The sequence below is a fragment of the Petromyzon marinus genome, chromosome 62 (assembly GCF_048934315.1).
Source record: "Petromyzon marinus isolate PM22_M1 ecotype Great Lakes invasive population chromosome 62, UKy_Petmar_22M1.pri1.0, whole genome shotgun sequence".
Taxonomy (NCBI): domain Eukaryota; kingdom Metazoa; phylum Chordata; class Hyperoartia; order Petromyzontiformes; family Petromyzontidae; genus Petromyzon; species Petromyzon marinus.
Genome location: NC_133728.1, coordinates 3931626 through 3949269, shown reverse-complemented (window position 1 = coordinate 3949269; position 17644 = coordinate 3931626). Strand labels below are relative to the sequence as shown.

Sequence of the window (17644 nt, the reverse complement as noted above, 5' to 3'; positions counted from 1 at the left end):
ACGGGCAATCTGTTTGTCAGTGTGTGTGTGTGTGTGTCTGTGTCAATGTGTGTGTCACTGTGTGTGTGTCAGTGTGTGTGTCAGTGTGTGTGTCAGTGTGTGTGTGTCAATGTGTGTGTGTCAATGTGTGTCAGTGTGTGTGTGTCAGTGTGTGTGTGTCAGTGTGTGTGTCCGGCAAAACAACCCTCTACCTCCTCGCAGTGCCGGACGGGCAACTCTGTCATGGACAGTGCTGTGGGTGGAGGTCCAATTTCGATTGGCTCCTCCCCTCATGGCAACTGTGTCCGCCACAGGGGCTAAACCCCTGTGGCGGACAATTGGCGGAGCCAGGAGATTGAATATCTACCCTCGGGGCTCCTCCAGAAACAACGAAAAGCCACTACGGGTGGCCACGTGGAATGTTCGAACGCTCACTGTGGAGGAGAGGCTGTCACTCCTCTGTCGGGAGCTGGACCGGTACCGCCTGGATCTGTGTGGCATTCAGGAGATCCGGTGGACCGGCTCTGGCTCCTGCCACCATGAGGGGTGGACAGTCCTCTATTCGGGGCAGCAGACTGCCAAACAACAGGGTGTGGCTCTTCTTTTGAACAAAAGAATGAAGGGGGCGTGGGAGCGCGGCGGTGAGGTGTGGGAAGCTGTAAGTCCCAGGCTACTTTGGGCTCGCCTTTCCATCAACCGGAGGCGAGGAATGGTGGTCGTGGTTACTTATGCCCCCACCGAAGATGAACATCCGTGGAGGGATGCAGGCAAAGCCGATGAGTCAGATGCCTTCTATGACCTCCTGTCACAGGTGCTGGCTAAAGTGGCCCCTCGGGATAGAGTCATCATGTTGGGTGACTTCAATGCCCGAGTTGGTCATGATGCTGGCACCTGGTCTGGAGTGATTGGAGGGCATGGGCCAGATCAGCTCAATAACAACGGTAGGAGGCTGCTAGATTTTTGTGCAGCCCATGGGCTTGTAATTACCAACACGCTGTTCTGGCATCGGCACATCATGGATGCATGCCGGGTCCAAGCAAGAACATCTGCTGGACTACATAGTGACGGACCAGCGGATGCTAGCCCATGTCCTTGACACCAGGACCTACCGTGGAGCTGATCTGCCCTCTGACCATCGACTAGTCATCTGTAAGATGCGCCTGCCATTCTTCCACTCTGGTGGTGGGTGTACACCCAGGACCCCATTCCAACCTAAAGTGGCCTGGTCTCAGTTATCTGATGAAAGTTGCAAGCGAGAATTTCATCATCGCTTGCGGCTGGGATTGGCATCGTCCCCGACTCCTCCTGATGTCGAGGGTAAATGGGCGAGGTTTAGGACTGTGACTCATGCAGCTGCAATGGCTGCTTTGGGTACGCGGTCTAGACCTCCCCAGAGACCCTGGCTGACAGAGGTGTTCAGGATGGTTGAGAAAAAGCGACAGGCCCACTGTCATCGGCTACAGAATCCCACGTCAGAGAATGAGGAGGCTTACCGCAGCCTTCACTGGGAGGTTCGGAGAGCCGTGAGGCGCTGCAAGGATGGGTGGTGGTCGCGGGCTGCTGAGGAGATGGAGTCTGCCTCAGTGGCCCGTGATCACAAATCTCTATTTAACTCCATCAAAAAAGTAACCTGCAGCGCCACACCTATTACCATCATTAGGGGAAAAAACGGTGACCCAATCTCCGACCCCTAGGAACAGGTTTGCAGATTTGCTGAGCATTTCTGTGAGGTCCTGAGGGAGGGAAAATCCGTCAACCAGGAAAACATCGTAGCACAAAGTGAGGATGACCCTGCTGAGGCTGCGGTGCCTCAAATATTGGAAGAAGTCACCCCCTGTGAGTGGCTGGGTGAGGTGCCATCTGTTGAGGAAGTACTGAAGGCGATCCGGAGTCTAAGACCAGGAAAGGCAGCGGGCAGAGATGATCTCCCAAGTGAAATGCTGAGGGAGGGCGGCGTTTGTGCACGGACTGCCCTATATGACATCATAACAACAGTCTGGACCACTGGACGGGTTCCGCAGGATTGGAAAGATGCCCTGGTGGTCCCCCTTTTTAAGAAGGGGGACCGCACAGACTGTAACAACTACAGGGGTATCTCACTCCTCAGTGTGCCGGGAAAGGTCCTGGCAAGGATTATTCAGCATCGCCTTGCCAGGCACGCTGAGGAGAGGCTTGCGGAGCCCCAATGCGGTTTCAGGAAAGGGCGGTCCTGCACAGATGCCATATTTTCTGTCCGTCTGCTACAGCAGAGGTGTAGGGAATTCCAACAAGACCTACATCTCTGCTTTATTGACTTGGTCAAGGCCTATGATACCATCAGTAGGCCTGGGCTCTGGGTCGTTCTTCGTGCTTTTGGAGTACCTGACCCTCTGCTCACGATCATTAAGGACCTTCATGATGGTGAGCGGGCCCGGGTAAAACTACGTGGCCGGGAGTCAGAGCCATTCCCTATACACCTTGGGGTGCAACAGGGATGTCCTCTGGCTCCCACATTATTTAACATCTATTTTGACCACGTAGTTCGTGAAGCCTTCAATAGCTGTACCGGGGGAATCTCCATATGGTACAGATATAATGGGAGGCTAATCGATGCCCGGGTGCGGTCAAGGGATGGCTCCCTATTGCTCAACCACGTTATGTATGCTGATGATTTGGTAATAGCTGCTCAGTCAGAGGAGGAGTTGGAGATGCTGCTGCTGAGACTGGAGCGTGCCACTAAGAGGTGGGGCCTTACCATCAGCCCCACCAAAACTAAGCACCTGCCTGGGTATTTTGTACCATCGGACACTCCACCCCCACAACTCCCAATCGGTGATGGGGCAGTTGTGGAGAGAGTGGAGAGTTTCCCATACCTGGGCAGTGTGCTTATGACTGGCTCCAGTTTAACAGCAGAGGTCTCACTCCGAATCAGTCGAGCGGCAATATCTTTTCATCGGTTGCGTAACGCTGTGTGGAAGCTACCTGGTCTGTCGCTCCACACTAAGCTTCAGGTCTTCTCGGCCACGGTCATTCTCTACGCTTGCGAAACGTGGACCCCCCTAATGGAACATCTTCGCCGGTTAGAAACATTTAGGCTGGCCTGCCTACGATCCATCCTGGGTTTAACCAGACTGGATTGTGTGAGAAGCTCACAAATCCTTGAAAGATCTGGGCAGGGTCCCATCGGTGAGCTCCTCCGGCAGGCAAGGCTGCGATGGCTGGGTCATGTAGCCCGCATGCCCAGCCACCGCATGCCGAAACAGCTTTTGTTTGGCCGGATCGAGGGGGCTAAGCGGGCGCGGCATGGGCTAGAGAAGAGATGGAGTGATGTGGTACAGGAGGACGTGGAGCTGAGTGGACTTGCCGATGACTGGTACCAGCGGTGTCAAGATCGGCCTCTGTGGAGGAGGCTCGTGAAGGACGCTACTGTTGGAGGCAGTCGCCCTCCAACAACAACGGAGGGCGGAGGAGCGACGCTCACAACAACGAGCGGAGCGCCGGGTGGCTAAAGCACAGCAGGTTGGCACAGTAGGGGGCACAGGTGGTGCATCAGCCAGTCATCTCAGTCAGTCGACCCGTGGCACCTGGGTCTGCCCCGTGACTTCCTGCCAGCGGGTGTTCGACACTTCACGTGGCCTCAGGGTGCACATAGCCTGGCACAAGCGTCGTGGTGACATCACCGCCACTTAGTGGCGAATGGCGGTTGTTGTTGTTGTCACACTGTGTTTGTCACACTGTGTGTGTGTCACTCTGTGTGTGTCACACTGTGTGTCACACTGTGTGTCACACTGTGTGTGTCACACTGTGTGTGTGTGTGTCACACTGTGTGTGTGTGTCACACTGTGTGTGTCACACTGTGTGTGTGTGTGTCACACTGTGTGTGTGTGTGTGTCACACTGTGTGTGTGTCACTCTGTGTGTGTCACACTGTGTGTCACACTGTGTGTGTCACACTGTGTGTGTGTCACTCTGTGTGTGTCACACTGTGTGTCACACTGTGTGTGTCACACTGTGTGTGTGTGTCACACTGTGTGTGTGTGTCACACTGTGTGTGTCACACTGTGTGTGTGTGTGTCACACTGTGTGTGTGTGTGTCACACAGGGAGTGAAGGTGTTTAAGGTGCTGGTGCTGGGCGAGATGGAGCGAGGTCAGGATGAATACCGCACCAGCTGCTTCATCGCGCGCCTCCACGCACGCGAGGTCCTCTCGCCCGAGTCCGTCAGCAAACTCCGCCAGGTGGCGCCCGCTCACCAGCCCGCTCACCAGCCCGCTCACCAGCCTGCTCACCAGCACGCTCGCCAGTCTGCTCACCAGCCTGTACACCAGCCCGCTCACCAGCCTGTACACCAGCATGCTCACCAGCACGCTCACCAGCCTGTACACCAGCATGCTCACCAGCCCGCTCACCAGCACGCTCACCAGTCTGCTCACCAGCCTACTCACCAGCACACTCACCAACCCGCTCACTTGCCTATTCACTAGCCCACTCACCAATCTGTTCAATAGTTATCTCACCAGCTCGCTCACTAGCCCAGACTAGTAGTCCGCTCACCAGCCCGCTCACCATTCTGCTCACCAGCCCGCTCACCAGCCTGTACACCAGCCCGCTCACCAGTCTGCTCACCAGCACGCTCACCAGCACGCTCACCAGCCCGCTCACATTCTGCTCAACAGCTCGCTCACTAGCCCAGACTAGTAGTCCGCTCACCAGCCCGCTCACCAGCACGCTCACCAGCACACTCACCAGTCCGCTCACCAGTCTATAGAAGAGCCCCACGGTGGTGAGAGAGGAGCTGGGCAGACTCTGACACCTGGGTTCACGATGGTCGTGTGTGGTGTGTGTGTGTGTGGTGTGTGTGGTGTGTGTGTGTGGTGTGTGTGGTGTGGTGTGTGAGTGGTGTGTGTGGTGTATGTGTGTGGTGTGTGTGTGGTGTGTTTGGTGTGTGTGGTGTGCGTGGTGTGTGTGGTGTGTGTGGTGTGTGTGTGGTGTGTGTGGTGTGTGTGGTGTGTGTGTGTGGTGTGTGTGGTGTGTGTGTGTGGTGTGTGTGGTGTGTGTGGTGTGGTGTGTGTGTGGCGTGTGTGGTGTGTGTGTGGCGTGTGTGACGTGTGTGGTGTGTGTGGTGTGGTGTGTGTGGGTGTGTGTGATGTGTATGTGGTGTGTGTGTGTGTGTGGTGTGTGTGGTGTGTGTGTGGTGTGGTGTGGTGTGTGGTGTGTGTGTGTGTGGTGTGTGTGGTGTGTGTGTGGTGTGTGTGGTGTGTGTGTGGTGTGTGTGTGGTGTGTGTGGTGTGTGTGGTGTGTGTGGTGTGTGTGGTGTGTGTGTGGTGTGTGTGTGGTGTGTGTGGTGTGGTGTGGTGTGTGTGGTGTGTGTGTGGTGTGTGTGTGTGGTGTGTGTGGTGTGTGGTGTGTGTGTGGTGTATGTGGTGTGTGTGTGTGTTGGGTGTGTGTGGTGTGTGTGGTGTGTGTGTGGTGTGTGTGGTGTGTGTGGTGTGTGTGTGTGGTGTGGTGTGTGTGGGGTGTGGTGTGTGTCGTGTGTGTCGTGTGTGTGGTGTGTGTGTGGTGTGTGTGGTGTGTGTGGTGTGTTTGTGTGGTGTATGTGGTGTGTGGGTTTGTGTGGTGTGTTTGGTGTGTGTGGTGTGTGTGGTGTGTGTGGTGTGTGTGTGGTGTGTGGTGTGTGTGTGGTGTGTGTGGTGTGTGTTGTGTGGTGTGGTGTGTGTGGTGTGTGTGGTGTGTGTGGTGTGTGTGGTATGTGTGGTGTGTGGTGGTGTGAGTGGTGTGTGTGGTGTGTGTGTGGTGTGTGTGTGGTGTGTGTGTGGTGTGTGTGGTGTGTGTGGTGTGTGTGTGTGGTGTGTGTGCTGTGTGTGGTGTATGTGGTGTGTGTGGTGTGTGTGGTATGTGTGGTGTGTGTGGTGTGTGATGGTATGTGTGGTGTGTGGTGGTGTGAGTGGTGTGTGTGGTGTGGTGGTGGCGGCGGCGGTACAGAGAAACTCCATGGTGTGAATGGTGTGATGTGCAGTGTGGTGGCGGTGGTGGCGGTGGTGGCGGCACAGAGGAACTCTCGCGGTGGTGAGCGGTGTTGTGGTGAGCGGTGTTGTGGTGAACGGTGCGGTGGTGAGCGGTGTTGTGGTGAGCAGTGTTGTGGTGAGCGGTGTTGTGGTGAACGGTGCGGTGGTGAGCGGTGCGGTGGTGAGCGATGTTGTGGTGAACGGTGCGGTGGTGAGCGGTGTTGTGGTGAACGGTGTTGTGGTGAGCGGTGCGGTGGTGAGCGGTATTGTGGTGAGTGGTGTTGTGGTGAGTCGTGTTGTGGTGAGTCGTGTTGTGGTGAGCGGTGGTGAGCGGTGTTGTGGTGAGCGGTGCGGTGGTGAGCGGTGTTGTGGTGAACGGTCCGGTGGTGAACGGTGCGGTGGCGGCGGCGACACAGAGGGAACCCCGCTGTGCTGCGGTGAGCGTTGCGGTGAGCGGTGCTGTGTGGCGGTGTGGCGGTGTGGCGGTGTGGCGGTGCAGCGGAACTCGGCGGTGGTGCGCGGTGCGGGAGAGAGCCGGCCCGGTGAGACGCTGCGCATGGAGCTGCTGGTGGCGCTGAGCAACGCGACGGAGCGTGCTGCCCGGCTCTACAGCGCCTGCAGCGACGCGTGGGATGCGGCCTACAGCAACGCGGACACCGTGCGGGCCCTCAACCGCGGTGAGACGCACGCAGAGACGCGCACGGAGAGTCGGGGACCTCCGAACAGCACGAAGGACAACCCGGGGCCCAGGCCTGCCGATGGTATCGTAGGCCTTGACCAGGTCAACGAAGCAGAGATGTAGGTCCTGCTGGAATTCCCTACACCTCCGCTGTGGCAGTACGGACAGGAAATATGGCATCCGTGCAGGACCGCCCTTTCCTGAAACCGCATTGGGGCTCCGCAAGCCTCTCCTCAGCGTGCCTGTCAAGGCGATGCTGAATAATCCTTGCCAGGGCCTTTCCCGGCACACTGAGGAGTGAGATGCCCCTGTAGTTGTTACAGTCTGTGCGGTCCCCCTTCTTAAAGAGGGGGACCACCAAGGCATCCTTCCAATCCTGCGGAACCCGTCCAGTGGTCCAGACTGTTGTTATGATGTCATATAGTGCACAAACGCCACCCTCCCTCAGCATTTCGCTTGGGAGATCATCTCTGCCCGCTGCCTTTCCTGGTCTCAGACTCTGGATCGCCTTCAGTACTTCCTCAACAGATGGCACTTCAGCCAGCCACTCACAGGGGGTGACTTCCTCCTCCAATATTTGAGGCACCGCAGCCTCAGCAGGGTCATCCCCACTTTGCCCACAATGTTTTCTAGGCTGAAGAATTTTCCCCTCCCCCAGGACCTCACAGAAATGCTCAGCAAATCTACAAACCTGTTTCTGGGGGTCAGAGATTGGATCACCGTTCTTTCCCCTAATGATGGTAATAGGTGTGGCACTGCAGATTACTTTTTTGATGGAGTTAAATAGAGATTTGTGATCACGGGCCACTGAGGCAGACTCCATCTCCTCAGCAACCTGCGACCACCACCCATCCTTGCAGCGCCTCACGGCTCTCCGAACCTCCGAGCGAAGGCTGCGGTAAGCCTCCTCATTCTCTGACGTGGGATTCTGTAGCCGATGACAGTGGGCCTGTCGCTTTTTCTCAACTATCCTGAACGCCTCCTCTGTCAGCCAGGGTCTCTGGGGAGCTTTGGACCGTGTACTCAAAGCAGCCATTGCAGCCGCATGAGCCACAGTCCTAAACCTCACCCATTTACCCTCGGCATCAGAAGTGCGGGACGATGTCAACCCCAGCTGCAAGCCATCATGAAATCCTCACTTGTAACTTTCATCAGATAACTGAGACCAGGCCACTGTGGGTTTGAATGGGGTCCTGGCAGGCGCATCTTACAGATGAAAAATCGATGGTCAGTGGGCAGATCAGCTCCACGGTAGGTCCTGGTGTCAAGCACATGGGCTCGCATCCGCTGGTCCGTCACTATGTAGTCCAGCAGATGTTCTTGCTTGGACCCGGCATGCATCCATGATGTTGTGTGGATGCGCCGATGCCGGAACAGCGTGTTGGTAATTACAAGCCCATGGGCTGCACAAAAATCTAGCAGCCTCCTACCGTTGTTATTGAGCTGATCTGGCCCATGCCTTCCAATCACTTCAGACCAGGTGCCAGCATCATGACCAACTCGGGCATTGAAGTCACCCAACATGATGACTCTATCCTGAGGGGCCACTTGAGCCAGCACCTGTGACAGGAGGTCATAGAAGGCATCCGACTCATCGGCCTTGTGCCTGCATCCCTCCACGGATGTTCGTGTTCGGTGGGGGCATAAGTAACCACGACCACCACTCCTCGCCTCCGGTTGATGGGAAGGTGAGCCCAAAGTAGCCTGGGGCTTACAGCTTCCCACACCTCACAGCCACGCTCCCACGCCCCCTTCATTCTTTTGTTCAAAAGAAGAGCCACACCCTGTTGTTTGGCAGTCTGCTGCCCCGAGTAGAGGACTGTCCACCCCTCATGGTGGCAGGAGCCAGAGCTGGTCCACCGGACCTCCTGAATGCCACAGAGATCCAGGCGGTACCGGTCCAGCTCCCGACAGAGGAGTGGCAGCCTCTCCTCCGCAGTGAGCATTCGAACATTCCACGTGGCCATCCGCAGTGGCTTTTTGCTGTTTCTGGAGGAACCCTGAGGGTAGAGATTCAATCTCCTAGCTCTGTAAAATGGAGTTTGGCCAGGAGACGTCATAGACTCGAGGCCTCTGGCACAAGCTTAGCTGATATTTTTTTTCACGGTTTTGTGCTAATTAATTGAAAGTGGAGGGGTTACCAGCCCCTCACACCCGTCGAGAGCCCCGTTTGGTCGCTGCGATGGCTACAAACGCCGTGAGAGGAATGATCAATCGAAATTGGCCCTCCCCCCATGGCACTGCTCACCACAGCGTTACCGTCCAGCACCAACAAGGAGGTACACACAGAGACACGCGCACAGACACAAACACACATAGACACACACAGAGACACACAGACAGAGTGTGAGACGTGTGTGTGTGTGTGTGTGACGTGTGCGTGTGCCATGCGTGTGTGTGTGTGTAACGTGCACGCGTGTGTATAGCGGTTAACGCTACGCCGCGCTACCAACCCGGCAGGACCCGAGTTCGATTCCCGCTCACAGCCACCAACACCGGCGACGATTATCCGAACCGGTCATGGGCCTCCCCCTAGGTCGACTCGGCCTCAAATGAGCACCCGGTGCCGAGCGGCGTGTAAACGCGGTGCTGGCCACCCACCCCCCTCGCGTGCCGTGCCGACCTTCATCGGCCCCTGCTGCTCGCTAAACAGCGCTTGCCTCCCAACAGCGTGTTGAGGCTACACGGGGGACCTTAATCTTTGCCCTTGTCCCCCTCCTCTCCCTTGGCACAGGCGGCGGCCCCCCGGTGATGACCATCCTCGCTCAGCTCAACCTCCCCGTCTCGCCCGCTCCCTCGCCACCACCGGGCTCACCGCCTTCCTTCTCGCCGCCGCCGTCTTCGCCGACGCCGCCGCCGCCGCCCTTGCCGGCGGTGCCTCCGCGGTGCCGCGAGTCTCGCTCGCCCTCCGCGCCCTGCGTCTGCCGCTGCGCCGTCTGCGTGGAGTGGCTGCCGTGCGGACTGCGCAAGTGCAAGGTGGCTCAGCTGCAGCAGCAGCAGCAGCAGCAGCGCCTGCAGCAGCAGCAGCAGCAGCAGCAGGAGGGCGCGGGGGGAGATCGAGAGGAGGGAAGCCCCGGAGGGTCGGACGTGCGGACCTGCGGAGTGCGGGCCTGCAGCAAATGCTGGACCTTTGAGTTCATCGTCCCCTCCCGTAACCTCTGCTTGTGGGGAGACGACGGCGCGTGATTGGTTGGAGGGTGTGGAGCGGGGGGCGGAGGTGGGAGGGGGGGGTGGGGGGGGGGCTGGCGTGTGATTGGCTGATGCGGTGTTGGCCGCTTAGCCGACGCGTCATTGGGCTGCCGGGACGTTTGAGAGGTCGGGTTTGTTGGGATGCGGCGCGTGATTGGCTCACGTCGTTCTCGGGTTGCGCGGGATTGGCTCGTGTGGTGCCCGGTTTAGCTGACGCGTGATTGGCTGCTGGGACGTTTAACCGGTCAGGTCGTTGGGGTGGCGCGTGATTGGCTCATGTGGTGCCGGTTATCTGAGGCGTGATTGGCTGCTGGGATGTTTAACCGGTCAGGTCGTTGGGGTGGCGCGTGATTGACTCACGTGGTGCCGGTTATCTGAGGCGTGATTGGCTGCTGGGACGTTTGAGGAGTCGGGGTGTTGGGGTGTGCCGCGTGATTGGCTCACGTGGTGCCGTTTAGCTGAATCGTGATTGGCTGCTAAGACCTTGGGGTTGAGGAGCTGGGAACCATGATTAGCTGATACGGTGTGCCGGTTAGGTGACAAATGATTGGCTGATGCGTTGGGGTTATCTGACGGATGATTGGCTGCTGAGGTGTGCCGGTTAGCTGACAGATGATTGGCCGATGATCGGCTGATGCGATGTGCCGGTCAGCTGACAGATGATTGGCTGGCACGCTGCGTGGTTTTACATTTCCCACAATTAACGGCTCCCGAAAGCGATTTTTTAAAAGCCGTTTTAAACGTGGAGATAAAAATCACCCGAGTTAGAATTTGCGTACCGTTGTTTAAACACTGACACGTACAATTCACTCGGAAAAAAAAAACTGAACCCAAGGTCTCCATTATTATTACTTGGGAGTAAAATCGTAAATGTTCACGTTTAAGGAACCGCAAAGTCAATTTATCCTTTGGCCAGGAACTGTCATCTGTCCATACTTCCCCTCCGGAGTTCCGTCGAGTGGAGGAGGCCACTTCCCGCCAGCAGTTGGACCCGTTGGGCCCAACGTTAGGCCGACGTTGGGCCGACGTTGGGCCGACGTTGGCCCGACGTTCCGTGTATTCCGGGCGCGCCCAGTAAAACACGTGATCGTCCGTGCGGGAAGTCCGCCGCTGTTTGTTTGCGCGAAACGTCCGTCCGACGTCCAGCCGACGTTCGTCCGACGTCCGTTTACACACCGTCGGGGGTCGGGGCAGCGACGGCTGCCCCACGTGCCTGAGCGAGCCAGGAGGTCGATTGGAAGTCGTTCACTCATTAACAGAGCCCCCCCCCCAGCCCCCCCAACCCCCCCCAAACCCCCCACCCCCCTCCAACCCCTCCCCCTCAACGAGCAGCCTCAAACGACTCCGGCGGCTGCTCGTATCGCTTCACTCCTTGCCCCGAGTAAACATGGAACGTTGGGCCAACGTTGGGTCAACGTTGGCCCGACGTTGGAAGTTAACCGGGTGCCCGGGATATGTGGACCGTGTGTTGCATGCTTACCGGGTGGCTGGAACACGGCACACTTAGCGTCATCACACTTAGCGTCATCTCGCTTAGCGTCATCTCGCTTAGCGTCATCACACTTAGCGTCATCTCACTTAGCGTCATCTCGCTTAGCGTCGTCTCACTTAGCGTCATCTCACTTAGCGTCATCTCGCTTAGCGTCATCTCACTTAGCGTCATCTCACTTAGCGTCATCACACTTAGCGTCGTCTCACTTAGCGTCATCTCGCTTAGCGTCATCTCGCTTAGCGTCGTCTCACTTAGCGTCATCTCACTTAGCGTCATCTCGCTTAGCGTCATCTCACTTAGCGTCATCTCACTTAGCGTCATCTCACTTAGCGTCATCTCACTTAGCGTCGTCTCACTTAGCGTCATCACACTTAGCGTCATCTCACTTAGCGTCATCTCGCTTAGCGTCGTCTCGCTTAGCGTCATCTCGCTAAGCGTCATCTCACTTAGCGTCATCACACTTAGCGTCATCACACTTAGCGTCATCACACTTAGCGTCATCTCACTTAGCGTCGTCTCACTTAGCGTCATCTCACTTAGCGTCATCTCACTTAGCGTCGTCTCGCTTAGCGTCATCTCGCTTAGCGTCATCTCACTTAGCGTCATCTCACTTAGCGTCGTCTCACTTAGCGTCGTCTCGCTTAGTGTCATCTCGCTTAGCGTCATCTCACTTAGCGTCATCTCACTTAGCGTCATCTCGCTTAGCGTCATCTCACTTAGCGTCATCTCACTTAGCGTCATCTCGCTTAGCGTCATCTCACTTAGCGTCGTCTCGCTTAGCGTCATCTCACTTAGCGTCATCTCACTTAGCGTCATCTCACTTAGCGTCATCTCACTTAGCGTCATCTCACTTAGCGTCGTCTCACTTAGCGTCATCTCGCTTAGCGTCATCTCGCTTAGCGTCATCTCACTTAGCGTCATCACACTTAGCGTCGTCTCACTTAGCGTCATCTCGCTTAGCGTCATCTCACTTAGCGTCATCTCACTTAGCGTCATCTCACTTAGCGTCATCTCACTTAGCGTCGTCTCGCTTAGCGTCATCTCGCTTAGCGTCATCTCACTTAGCGTCATCTCACTTAGCGTCATCTCACTTAGCGTCATCTCACTTAGCGTCATCTCACTTAGCGTCCTCTCGTTTGCACGCCTCTGGGATAATCAGCCGTGCCAGGGAAGAGTCGTGGTGCCGGCAGATTCCACGTTCCCCGCACGTCAGGATTCATTTTGACGATTGAACCCCGGGTTTCTCTAGCGCCATGAGTTGATGGCCTCAGAGTGGTCGCCGTAGACTCGCACAGAGACCCGTAGACTCGCACAGAGACCCGTGGACACGCACAGAGACCCGTAGACTCGCATAGAGACCCGTAGACTCGCATAGAGACCCGTAGACTCGCACAGAGACCCGTAGACTCACACAGAGACCCGTAGACTCGCACAGAGACCCGTGGACACGCACAGAGACCCGGAGACTCGCACAGAGACCCGTAGACTCGCACAGAGACCCGTGGACACGCACAGAGACCTCTAGACTCGCACAGAGTCCCGTAGACTCCTACAGAGACCCGTAGACTCGCACAGAGACCCGTAGACACGCACAGAGACCCGTGGACACGCACAGAGACCCGTAGACTCGCACAGAGATCCGTAGACTCACACAGAGACCCGTAGACACGCACAGAGACCCGTGGACACGCACAGAGACCCATAGACTCTCACAGAGACCCGTAGACTCCCACAGAGACCCGTTGACTCGCACAGAGACCCGTGGACATGCACAGAGACCCGTAGCCTCACACAGAAACCCATATACTCACACAGAGACCCATAGACTTACACAGAGACCCATAGACTCACACAGAGACCCATAGACTCGCACAGACACCCATAGACTCACACAGACACCCATAGACTCACACACAGACCCATAGACTCACACAGAGACCCACAGACTCACACACAAACCCATAGACTCACACCGAGACCCGTAGACTCGCACAGAGACCCGTGGACACGCACAGAGACCCGTAGACACGCACAGAGACCCGGAGACTCGCACAGAGACCCGTAGACTCTCACAGAGACCCATAGACTCCCACAGAGACCCGTAGACTCGCACACAGACCCGTAGACTCACACAGAGACCCGTAGCCTCACACAGAGACCCGTGGACACGCACAGAGACCCATAGACTCGCCTAGAGATTCATAGACTCACATAGACACCGATAGACTCGCCTAGAGATTCATAGACTCGCATAGACACCCACAACTAACCAAAGACTCGCATGGAGGACCCGTAGCGTTGTAACCAATAGTCGCAGCATCGGAGGTTTCACTGGCAAGCGATGAACGCCGCTCACGCGTGGCACAGATCCATCGGGGACGTGCTGCCCTCTACTGGATGAGGGTGGATCGGAGCGTCACCTGAAGAAGGAGAAGAGGGGGATCTCGGGGATAGTTCTGTGATGTCCGCTTCCGCGTGCCGTTCCGCGAGATTTTTTTTTTCCCGTACGGAATTTCCTCGTCATTTCAAAAAAAAAAAATCCGCAGATTTCCAAGTTCTTCATTTCAACAAGGCGAGTCAAAATTGATATAGTTGTAATAATTTTTGTTGTCATTTTCATCCCATCATTATTATTATTGTGTAAACATATTTGCATCGGTATCATCGTTATTTTGTAATTGTAAACAAAAACAATTACCGCTCACTTTCGCTCCGACTCAAAATCGCGCGCCTTAATTATTGCGGGAGGCTCACTTGATGGACCGGTTTTGGAGTGGCTGTGCCGGGCTTGTAATTAGCCGCTTGCATTGGGCACGGTGGTGGCCGGTGGTCAAAACTTATCTCCCCGTCTTCAGCCTTCAATCTAAAACAAATCATTAGAGTTGATCAATATTTCGTAATTTTTAATTTCATAAACATTTTGTACATTTTTATTTTATCAATATTTTATAAACATTTTTTTTTTAAAATTTGATCATCATTATTTTGTAATCGCAAAGGCATTACAATCGCCGCTCGTTTTCGCTTCGAGTCAAAACTCGCGCGCCTTAATTATTATTACTGCGGGAGGCTCACTTGATGGGCTGGTTTGGAGTTGCGGCTCTCGGCCGGGCTTGTAATTAACCGCCTGCTAGAGCCTCCCTCCATCTCTTCTCTGGAAGGCCCCCCTTTCTCACGCCCCCCCCTCTCTCTCTATTGAGGCCCCCCCCCCCACCTCTCAAACCCTCTCCCCCTTACTCTCTAGAAGGGGGGACCCCCACCCCCCTCTAAAGCTACCCCCCTCCCTCCCTCTGCCTCGAGGAGTTGGGAGTCTTCTTCCTATTCCGTGAGCAGTGACACGAGTCGGGGATTTTCAGAATGCTGCGCCTTGGGCGCTTTTTTTTTCTCTCTCCTCCTTCATATTTCTTGGTCCTTTCGGTAAAGTCACGCGGAAGGTGGGAATAATAGAAGTAAGAAAGATAAACCAATGGAATGTGTTACTTCCCTTCTGCGTGGTGACTTTACCGAAAAAACCAAGAATGCGAATCGCGGCGGTCACGCAAAGCTTTAAATCGAAAACACAAAAAAATGTTCGGTTAAAGTTTTTGCAATTTTAATATTTCCCCCCCTCCCCCCCGTGAGTTTAAGTTTTAAATCGTCCTTTGATCAATGTGCCAAACGATGAAACGTGCGTGCGCGTGCGTGTGTACATAGACACTTTTTACAACTCGGCAAGCAAAGTTATTTAAAACCATTTACGTCAACGATGATAGGTAGGTTTGTTTGTTTGAGTGTGTGTGTGGTTTTTTTTGGGGGCTGAGTCTACCTATAAGTAGGACGCGACGCGAGGCGGGGAGGGGTTGTGAGCGGGACCGTGCGCCGTCAGTCGCCAGAGAGGTGGAACCTCAACGGGGAACTCTCACGTGGTTGAATAGAGGAGTTCAGCCAATCAGAGACCTTGAATCTCAACGGGGAACTCTCACGTGGTTGAATAGAGGAGTTCAGCCAATCAGAGTCCTTGAATCTCAACGGGGAACTCTCACGTGGTTGAATAGAGGAGTTCAGCCACTCAGAGATCTTGAATCTCAACGGGGAACTCTCACGTGGTTGAATAGAGGAGTTCAGCCAATCAGAGTCCTTGAATCTCAACGGGGAACTCTCACGTGGTTGAATAAAGGAGTTCAGCCAATCAGAGACCTTGAATCTCAACGGGGAAGTCTCACGTGGTTGAATAAAGGAGTTCAGCCAATCAGGAACCTTGAATCTCAACGGGGACCTATCACGTGGTTGAATAAAGGAGTTCAGCCAATCAGAGACGTTGAATCTCAACGGGGAACTCTCACGTGGTTGAATAAAGGAGTTCAGCCAATCAGAGACGTCGAATGGGGAACTCTCACGTGGTTGAATAAAGGAGTTCAGCCAATCAGGAACCTTGAATCTCAACGGGGAACTCTCACGTGGTTGAATAAAGGAGGTCAGCCAATCAGAGTCCTTGAATCTCAACGGGGAACTCTCACGTGGTTGAATAAAGGAGTTCAGCCACTCAGAGACCTTGAACCTCAACGGGGAACTCTCACGTGGTTGAATAAAGGAGTTCAGCCAATCAGAGACCTTGAACCTCAACGGGGAACTCTCACGTGGTTGAATAAAGGAGTTCAGCCAATCAGAGTCCTTGAATCTCAATGGGGAACTCTCACGTGGTTGAATAGAGGAGTTCAGCCAATCAGAGACCTTGAATCTCAACGGGGAACTCTCACGTGGTTGAATAAAGGAGTTCAGCCAATCAGAGACCTTGAATCTCAACGGGGAACTCTCACGTGGTTGAATAAAGGAGTTCAGCCAATCAGATACCTTGAATCTCAACGGGGAACTCTCACGTGGTTGAATAAAGGAGTTCAGCCAATCAGAGACGTCAAATCTCAACGGGGAACTCTCACGTGGTTGAATAAAGGAGTTCAGCCAATCAGAGACCTTGAATCTCAACGGGGAACTCTCACGTGGTTGAATAAAGGAGTTCAGCCAATCAGAGACGTCGAATCTCAACGGGGAACTCTCACGTGGTTGAATAAAGGCGTTCAGCCAATCAGAGACCTTGAATCTCAATGGGGAACTCTCACGTGGTTGAATAAAGGAGTTCAGCCAATCAGAGACGTTGAACCTCAACGGGGAACTCTCAGGTGGTTGAATAAAGGAGTTCAGCCAATCAGAGTCCTTGAATCTCAACGGGGAACTCTCACGTGGTTGAATAAAGGAGTTCAGCCAATCAGAATCCTTGAATCTCAATGGGGAACTCTCACGTGGTTGAATAAAGGAGTTCAGCCAATCAGAGACGTCGAATCTCAATGGGGAACTCTCACGTGGTTGAATAAAGGAGTTCAACCAATCAGAGACCTTGAACCTCAACGGGGAACTCTCACGTGGTTGAATAAAGGAGTTCAGCCAATCAGAGACCTTGAACCTCAACTGGGAACTCTCACGTGGTTGAATAAAGGAGTTCAGCCAATCAGAGTTCTTGAACCACAACGGGGAACTCTCACGTGGTTGAATAAAGGAGTTCAGCCAATCAGAGTCCTTGAATCTCAACGGGGAACTCTCACGTGGTTGAATAAAGGAGTTCAGCCAATCAGAGTCCTTGAATCTCAACGGGGAACTCTCACGTGGTTGAATAAAGGAGTTCAGCCAATCAGAGACGTCGAATCTTAATGGGGAACTCTCACGTGGTTGAATAAAGGAGTTCAGTCAATCAGAGACCTTGAACCTCAACGGGGAACTCTCACGTGGTTGAATAAAGGAGTTCAGCCAATCAAGAACCTTGAATCTCAACGGGGAACTCTCACGTGGTTGAATAAAGGAGTTCAGCCAATCAGAGACCTTGAACCTCAACGGGGAACTCTCACGTGGTTGAATAAAGGAGTTCAGCCAATCAGAGACCTTGAACCTCAACGGGGAACTCTCACGTGGTTGAATAAAGGAGTTCAGCCAATCAGCAACCCGAATCTCAATGGGGAACTCTCACGTGGTTGAATAAAGGCGTTCAGCCAATCAGAGACCTTGAATCTCAACGGGGAACTCTCACGTGGTTGAATAAAGGAGTTTAAAGTGGCGAACGTGAACGCAGACCGGGTCAGGTCGCGACGTCTCTCCTGTGATGATGTGACGACTACAATACTGATTATAACTATAATAATGATTAATGACTTAGATGTGAAAAAGTGCCTTATTTCATATTAACCGTTGTGTAATTTATAAGTGTACATTCGCTAGCGGACCGTCTGTGAATCTCAAGTGTCCCGTGGCGCGTTTTAAGAGCGAGCGGCGAAGGAATCACGAACATTGATACCGGA

General features: G+C 54.4%; 2 protein-coding genes across 3 annotated transcripts in view; both read left to right on the top strand.

The window, feature by feature from the left end:
• OAF (out at first homolog) overlaps positions 1-14788 on the top strand; it is a 30024-nt gene extending 15236 nt beyond the window's left edge. For both annotated transcript variants that reach the window (XM_076053681.1, XM_076053680.1), the window contains exons 3-5: positions 4060-4194; positions 6461-6638; positions 9375-14788. In XM_076053681.1, coding sequence (XP_075909796.1) covers positions 4060-4194; positions 6461-6638; positions 9375-9826 — 765 coding nt within the window. In that variant the 3' untranslated portion in view covers positions 9827-14788. The remainder of the gene's footprint in view (positions 1-4059; positions 4195-6460; positions 6639-9374) is intronic.
• Positions 13663-17644, top strand: LOC116955897 (uncharacterized). The gene is made up of 3 exons (XM_076053756.1): positions 13663-13701; positions 15078-16297; positions 16478-17644. The coding sequence occupies exons 1-3, from the start codon at positions 13663-13665 to the stop codon at positions 17001-17003; spliced, it is 1785 nt and encodes a 594-aa protein (XP_075909871.1). The 3' UTR covers positions 17004-17644.

Excerpts from the sequence above, each read along its gene's own strand:
- LOC116955897 (XM_076053756.1), top strand. The coding sequence starts at position 13,663 with ATGAACGCCGCTCACGCGTGGCACAGATCCATCGGGGAC. Across the intron at positions 13,702-15,077 it reads GGCACAGATCCATCGGGGAC|GTTTGTTTGTTTGAGTGTGT; the intron begins GTGCTGCCCTCT and ends GATGATAGGTAG. Across the intron at positions 16,298-16,477 it reads TCTCAACGGGGAACTCTCAC|GTGGTTGAATAAAGGAGTTC; the intron begins GTGGTTGAATAA and ends GGGAACTCTCAG.